This window comes from Zootoca vivipara, chromosome 13 (assembly GCF_965207765.1).
Source record: "Zootoca vivipara chromosome 13, rZooViv2.hap1.1, whole genome shotgun sequence".
NCBI classification, from domain to species: domain Eukaryota; kingdom Metazoa; phylum Chordata; class Lepidosauria; order Squamata; family Lacertidae; genus Zootoca; species Zootoca vivipara.
The window spans coordinates 2,972,183-2,979,825 of record NC_142596.1 but is presented as its reverse complement, the minus strand read 5'-3'; the positions used below and the strand labels follow the sequence as shown (position 1 = coordinate 2,979,825).

At 52.2% G+C, this 7,643-nt stretch overlaps 1 protein-coding gene across 1 annotated transcript; it reads left to right on the top strand.

Moving 5' to 3' along the window:
- The first annotated feature begins 547 nt into the window (after window positions 1-547).
- LOC118095862 (uncharacterized) lies at window positions 548-6,593 on the top strand. Its single transcript, XM_088657271.1, has 17 exons — window positions 548-712; window positions 1,056-1,197; window positions 1,276-1,394; window positions 1,526-1,675; window positions 2,144-2,286; window positions 2,444-2,558; window positions 2,670-2,806; window positions 2,992-3,111; window positions 3,235-3,349; window positions 3,725-3,859; window positions 4,012-4,176; window positions 4,471-4,629; window positions 4,726-4,830; window positions 4,948-5,053; window positions 5,266-5,328; window positions 5,598-5,780; window positions 5,871-6,593. The coding sequence occupies exons 1-17, from the start codon at window positions 641-643 to the stop codon at window positions 5,903-5,905; spliced, it is 2,064 nt and encodes a 687-aa protein (XP_088513397.1). The 5' UTR covers window positions 548-640; the 3' UTR covers window positions 5,906-6,593.
- Window positions 6,594-7,643: the final 1,050 nt, after the last annotated feature.

The window sequence follows — 7,643 nt, the reverse complement described above, 5'->3', positions numbered from 1 at the left end:
CCCTTTCCTTGTGGGTTGTATTTCTGTTTGTCATACTGTTAATTACAAGAGAAGTCTGCCATTAGGAGTTTCTTGCATTTCATTTCATGGAAGGCTCTCTTGGAGCCTTTTTGGCTTAACAGAGGGGTACAAATGCTCCAAATGGATGAATGGAGGGATGGATGGATGAATAAGGTCTCTAAGGAAATGGAGGACAGAGATTTTCAGTTTGTTTCCCAACCTACCTCGTCTGCGCTTTCCTGATCAGCACAGGAACATGAATGGGTCTGATCCATTCTTCACATTCTGATGTTCCTGTTTCTCTTATCTCATGGACAGGGAATTGATTTCGACGAAGATCAAATATCGGTAATCAGCCTGGAAGATGAGGATCTTTTTGCAAGGTAATGCTATGTGAACCACTCCCCCCCCCCCCCAGTAATCAATTGCTTTCAAAAGCCCCCCCCCCCCGGGTCCATTTCTATGGTGGTGGTGCTTGGGGTCTTTGAAGGATGGAAGGCAATAAAACCTTTTTACAAAAGTGCTACTCCTCTCTCCCCTCAGCATCTCAACCACAGGCTCTCTGGGTGCCGCTGATCCTCCTCCCGACGGCTTCAGGAAGGACCAGCTGAAGGCCAGACTTACGGATGTCGTCACCAGGATGAAGAGTGGGAAGATCCGAAGGAAGGCACTGCAAGATCTTTCTGCCCTCCTGCAGAAGATCCAGGAATATGTGAGTTACTGAAGGGAAGCATTGCAACCATGCAGGGCTGACAAGGCCTTCAGGCTGCCCCTTCTAGGCCCACCCTGCAAGGTGCCCAAGGGACAATCGGGCATCCCAGCACATAACCCATTTTTAGAACAGAGCTGGGCCATAGCAGAGCAAATCCTAGTGAGTAAAAAGAAGTAAAAAGCAAATATCAGGAAAAGAGGGGTGGGAAGTCAAAAGAAATGGGTTTTTTTCTGTATAGGATGCTAAATGTTTGGGAATCTTTTGAAGATTTAATAAGAATGTTATAGGGAAAATGGTGCTGGGTCTCTTCTCTTATCAGTCATTTCTCTGGGTCTCTTCTCAGCCATCGGTAGCGCTTCCTGCATCCTCCCTTGGCCAACTGGTGGCCATTTCCTGTCTGTCTGCATTGGATCCAGACCCGGAGTGCAGGCAGCGGGCAGCAGAGGCCCTCTGCCATCTTCTGCCCATCCTGCGGCGCAAAGAAGGTAAGACTGGAAGGAATACATTCCAGCATGGGGTGGGGTGAGCAAGGCCCGAACTAACCCTTTGGTTTCCCTTTGCAGAGACACTGGCACGAACGTCGTGGAACCAAACACTCCTCATCCGAGCTCGGAAGGTCCTCCAATCCACCGGAGGAGCGGTTCCTGAATTGTTCCTGAATAATTGTTACTCTCTTGCCAGGGTAAGTCGCTGTCACACAAGGCACAGCGGCCTCTCAAGCCACATGTTCTGGGTTCCGCAGAGACAGCACCTGGGCTTTCTGCTCCCCAGCCCTGACCTGTGGGCATCTCTGACCTTCCTCTCTTGCTTCAGGTCTTTGGTGCCTATCTTCCTGAGGAGCAGCTCTTGGAGGCCATGTGCTTCCTGGCCAGCGATCTGGTTGTCGAGAGCAGCTTCAACCCCTTGGACATCTCCCACTTGCTGCAAGAGTTCATCAAGCAGTTTAGCGGCACAAAAGTGGAGGTAAGGTGTCTGCAAAGGTAGGAGAGAAGAAGATTCTCCACTTCTTCTGCTGTAGGGGAGGCAACCTCATGCCACTGGGTGGCCAGGACACATGTTTGTTTAGAGAGGCCTGGCAATGTCAGGACAGGAACCTCAGCCAAGGGGCCTGAGAAACATGGGTCCAGCCATAGGGAATCCTCCTCCTCCTCCTCCTCCTCCTCCTCCTCCTCCTCCTCCTCCTCCTCCTCCTCCTGGGAGCAGACTGGCAAGCTTCTTCTCTTGGCCAAGAATGGATAGGGGGGCAACTGGCGCCCTGGAGCTGCCTGGGTCCAAAACTCCCAAGGACCCTGAGTGGTACCTTCGAAGGAAGATGGCTGTGGTGGCACAGGTCAAGGGGGGCCCCTCTTTCTATGAGGGGTGGGGGGATCCGCCGGCAGACAGCCCCGCTTCCTTGTACTCTCCCAGCAACCCTCTCCTTTTCTCTGACAGGTGGAGGTGCTGCTGGAGGCCTTCTATAAGATCACCCAGGGGCCTACAGTGCAGGGCAGAAACATGGCCGCCTTTGCTTTGTCCATCATGCCACCCCAACACCTGGCAAAAGTGGTTGCATACCTCCTCCAGTTTCCCTTCAGGTACGGAGCCCTCCAGGCAGGTTCTACTGGGCTAAGGGAAAGGTTGGCAAGGTGCAGGGCTTGCTCAGAAAGCCCTTGCTGCCATTTCCTCTCTGTGTGGCATGGCAGCAAGCAGAAGACTTGAATCTGACCATTGCTCTTGTTTTTTCATTCACAGAGACTGCGAGAGAGTATGGAAGGAGCTTTTGGCATCGGCCGACCAAGAACAACTGCTCCATCTCATGGCCGAGCAGCTTTACCAAAGCCCCTTGGCGGAATCTGCCACCCAAGTGGTAAGGACGACCCACCTGCTTTCTGGCTTCCTTCTTCCCAGGGTAATATCGAGGGGTTTCTGGATTCTGCAGAAAAGCAGGGAAAGTGACTTGCACCTCTCTCTCTTCCAGCAACATCTCAGCAGCCTGTTGCACGCCATCCTCAGGATGGAGGTATACAAGGCAGCTGTGCGCCGGAACTTCCCGCAGCTGCTGATCGCTCTCCTGGGGATGGTAGTCAACTTCCACTACGACCAGGAATTCCTCGGGTGAGTAGTGTGTTGCAAAGGCGCCAATGGAGTCTTTTTCCCTTCAACCTCGGGGGGTTGCCAGTCCAGCTTGGTTTTCCAAGGGAGGCTCTCCTTCAGGCTGCTGCTAGGGAGCAAGGATGGGGAAGGAATTGGAGTGGGTGGCGATGACCCGCCTGCTAAAAGTGGCCTTGCTTTGGTTACAGAGGGGCTAAGGAAGTTCTGCACCTCCTTCTCGGCACCACTGGAGAGCAAGTAGAGGCGGCCATCATCAACCAACTTTTCTGCCGGGAGAATTTCAGCCAGGGGTTGTCTGCCATGGTGAGGTAAGAGGTGACCTTCCCCAATAGTCTGGCAAACGGAGGTCAAGGCATGGGATCAGACTGTGCCCCTGTTGGCTTCCTGCGGTGCCTTTCCCTTCCTCACCCAGATCTGGTTCTCCATTTCAGAGCTGTCGGAAAGCGACACTGGTGGATCCCTCCCATGGTGGAGAACATCACCGCTGCTCTCGAGGACCAGGAGTTTGCCGGAATGCCACAAGTAGCGGCAGCTATCTACATCGAGGTGAGGGGGGCTGACGCGGGAGGAAATGGGTGCAGCAAGGAGGCCCTGGCTTGCTTTCTGCCCAGTGTTGGGGTTGTGTTCTTCGGCTCCTTTTGTGTCCTTGGTTCTCCAACCAGCCTCCATCAGAATTTGGACCTTGCAGCTGCCTTTACCTTCCATATTCTGTGGCTTATGTCAAGGCTCCTTTGAGCCTAAGGACTGTTGCCTGTTTTAGTGCTCCTCAGAGTAGACCCATTGAATTTGAGGTACATGGCAAACTTTGGTCCATTCCCTTCAGTGGCTTTGCTCTGTGCAGAACTGCAGGTGGTGGATAAAAGGAGAGCCTGCCTCAGCCTCTCATCACTGCAGACATTCTTTCTCTTTGGGCCTCTTTAGCTGCTCAGCTGCCGTCTGCAGGTCTATCCCTGTGAGGAGACACTGGAGCAGCTCCTCACCTGGCTGAAACATGACCACCTGCAAGTCCGGAAGCTCAGCGTCAGAGGGATATCCCTGCTTCTGGACTCTGACATGGCAAGTGATGCTCACCGGGAGGGAGGGGAGCACAGATCTGGATTCTAATCATGGCTCAGCACTCTTTTGCTGACAGAATGCTGAAGGGCCTGTTCTCAAAGAAAAAGCGTGGGGCCTTTTAGACCTTTGAAACGATTCTCTCTTTTGTGTAGGACCCTTCGCTTCTGCGGCTGTCACTGCTGGATTTCCTCCCTGATGCAGAAGCTGATGTCTTCCCAGAGTTGATAGAGCTGGTAGACCAAGCCTACCTCTCCAGGGAGCTGGGAGAGGAAGACCTGAAGATGCTGGCGGCAACCTACTGCGGTCTGACTGCCCATGTGAGTGTTAGGGAACACATGACATCACACAGGGTGGGGGAGAGAATGCTTTGGAAGAGGAAGGCTGGTGTTTAGACTAGCATGCAGCAGAGATCTTCTGGCTTCAGGAGGGTGTTCCTCTGGAGCACCTTCTCTTGGAAGCCTGCCTGGAAAACACAGGGGGAGAGTCACCCCTGCCCCCAGTCTCCCTCAGGAGGAGGAGAGGGGGCTCAGCAGCCTCAAAACACCTCGGTGGACAGGAGAAAGGAAGCGGATCTGATGAGAAACACAACCTCTGATCTTTTCTGCCTACAGGAGGAAGCCTCTGCCCGGGCATCAGCCATCCAACATCTGGGGCTGCTTCGGGGCTGGGTGAGAGACCAAGGGCTTCCCATAACAACAACAGAAGAAGCAGCCATTAATGAACTGGTCGCCGTCCTCATTCACCTCGAAGACGAGGACGAGGTGGCCAAGGTGAGGGCCAAGGAGGTGGACTTCTGCAGTAGGAGGGAGGGAGCTTCCAAGACGATGTCCTGCAATTTGTAACCCTCTTCTCTTCTTGTGTTGCAGGCCGCAAGGAGGGCTCTTTCCCATCTAGCCCCACAAGTCAAGTGGTGGGCGCATCCCGAGAAATTTAGCCTCCACTTTGCTCTCCACCAGGCTGCCAAGCATCTGGTAAGGTCCCTCTGCTTTGTTGGCAGCTTTGCCCAGGGATGTCTTTGGGGGTGACAGGCTCTTCTGCCGTGCTCTCAAGCCTCTCTGATGCCACTTCTCCTTTGCCTTTGCCGACAGAGCAAGACCTTCAGCAAGAACATCCTTCGGAGTGCTGCCTTGACATGTACGAAGCCGTCTGCCAACAGGCTGCCAGCAGTCTCCAGGGTGGCAGCTCTGCTTCTGGGTAAGTCAAGCAACGTCCTTCCCTGGTAGGGATGGACGGAAACGTCTTGGTAACGATGGCAGTGAGGATGGGCATGTCCCCAGGCCACCTTGCTCTGAGTGCTCCGCGAGGGTGGAGGCCTCTAGACGCATACCTGTCCTCCTGCCGAGCTGCCTCTGTCTCCGCTTGCTTTGCACCGAGATGACGTCCCTTTTCTTGCCCTGTCTCTCTAGGTCATCTGGCTTTCCGGGATGCCAGTTTCATCCACAGTGAAGACATGGCATCCTATGGTACATGTAAGTGAGACTTACGGAGGGCAGGGGGGGTGCTTCTTCTGAGAAAGGGCTTTAGGGGAAGGCAGCTTCCCAGGTGTGTGTGCAGACAGAGGTGCCACAAGATGAACATGCCAAGAGGATTGGAATGTGACTTCATTGCTCTCTCTCACACACAAATATCCCCCTAGCCCACACCCTGGTCCTGGGAGGAGCTCTGGTGGGGGTGCTTTGCAAGCTTTTGCCTGGTGAAAAGCCGATTCCTTGCTCAACCTTTCTCCCTTGCCACTCAGGGCTGGAAGAGATGCAGCAGCACGAGGAAGAAGGGCTCAGGCGGACAGGGAGGAGCTGCCTGAACATCATGCAGCGGGCCTGTAAACATCGGCAGAAAGGCAGGGTCCAGCGCCTTGTGAGGAGGCTGCTCCACTGTGTTCACAGGGAACCTTACCCGCAGGACTTCCTGAGCTGCATGCCAGGTGAGTGAGGCATCTGGTTAGTTATTTGGACGTCTGATGGGCTGTTGGGAGGTGACGTTTCCCCCAAAAAACCCTTTCTCCTCGTGACAGAACGTCCGAAATCGCGCCAGGCCAAGGCAACGTGAACATCAGCGTTGTGCTGCAGAGATACCATCTTCTGCTCTCCGTGGGATCCACTCTGGACCAGCGCCAGGAACATCAAGGCCATCAGGATCGACCAAGAGGAGTGGTGCTGCCCTCACAACCCTCCATACATAGCGGTAGGAAACCTTTTGTTGTTGTTGTGGCTTTATGGAGCTCCCCCAGTCGCTGGTGTAGGCCCAGGGTCCGGTTCCTTGCTGTCTGCCATCCTCTTGAGTGGCAACCCCCCAGCAGCGACTTTCTTCCATTTCTTTGTTTGGGGTGGGCAACAAGAGGGTCTAACATTCATGAGATTTAGTGCCCTTTCTAACAGAATCTCTTTTCTCTCTTTCTTGCATGAACGGCGGCCTATCTGCTGGAACCTGGGAGAAGACGTCCGGAGAAAAGAAGACCCCTGCAAGAATGTCATCAGCCGGGAAAGGAGCCGCCCGGAAGACGACACCTGCAAGATAGACCCTCCACCTGGCAGTGAATTTGAGGATTGGACACTTTCTATTGACTCTTTCAGCACTCTAAACAGCAAGCGGGACTTTTTTTAGTTAGAGAGGTTAAAATTGATGTATAGAATAGGATAGGCAAAGGGTAGATAACACTATACTAGATAGCATTTTGTATATTGTTTTTGTCTTTATAGTTGTAATTCTTTTAATAAAAATATATTTTTATGGAGTCATCTGCCACTCAGAGATGGGGATGTACACAACCGTCCCTTTTCACCATCCTGCCTGCCCCACTTCCTCATCAGTTCTCTCCAACTGCATCTCACCTGCAACCTCCAGCGGCTGAGACAAGATCCAGGCTAGGGAAACTCATGAGAAAATGTGAAGAAGAAGAAATAAGAGAGAGGTCTCTGCCAAAGTCATAGAATCATAGAGTTGGAAGAGACCACAAGGGCCATCCAGTCCAACCCCCTGCCAAGCAGGAAACACCATCAAAGCATTCTTGACATATGGCTGTCAAGCCTCTGCTTAAAGACCTCCAAAGAAGGAGACTCCACCACACTCCTTGGCAGCAAATTCCACTGTCGAACAGCTCCTACTGTCAGGAAGTTCTTCCTAATGTTTAGGTGGAATCTTCTTTCTTGTAGTTTGAATCCATTGCTCTGTGTCCGCTTCTCTGGAGCAGCAGAAAACAACCTTTCACCCTCCTCTATATGGCATTGTTTTATATATTTGAACATGGCTATCATATCACCCCTTAACCTTCTCTTCTCCAGGCTAAACATACCCAGCTCCCTAAGCTGTTCCTCATAAGGCATTGTTTCCAGGCCTTTGACCATTTTGGTTGCCCTCTTCTGGACACGTTCCAGCTTGTCAGTATCCTTCTTATCTGTGGTGCCCAGAACTGGACACAGGACTCCAGGTGTGGTCTGACCAGAGCAGAATACAGTGGTACTATTACTTCCATTGATCTAGATGCTATACTCCTATTGATGCAGCCCAGACTTAGACCTAGGAGAAAGCAGGTTTCAAATCCCCACTCGGCCTTGGGCAGTCACTCCAGTCACTGTCCCTCTCTCAGCCTAATCAAGCTCACAGGGTTGTTGTAAGGGAGATATGGGGAGGGAGAGGATAATCTTGAGCCACTTGGAGGAAAAGAAAGATACAAATGAAAAAGAAATATTTATTTATTTTCTATCATGCCCTTCCTTGCAAAAGAGCTACGTCAGCAAACAATGTGATAAAACATTTATTTATTTTAACAAACAATTCCAAACCAGGT

Excerpts from the sequence above, each read along its gene's own strand:
- LOC118095862 (XM_088657271.1), top strand. The coding sequence starts at position 641 with ATGAAGAGTGGGAAGATCCGAAGGAAGGCACTGCAAGATCTTTCTGCC. Across the intron at positions 713-1,055 it reads TGCAGAAGATCCAGGAATAT|CCATCGGTAGCGCTTCCTGC; the intron begins GTGAGTTACTGA and ends GTCTCTTCTCAG. Across the intron at positions 3,112-3,234 it reads GGGTTGTCTGCCATGGTGAG|AGCTGTCGGAAAGCGACACT; the intron begins GTAAGAGGTGAC and ends TCTCCATTTCAG.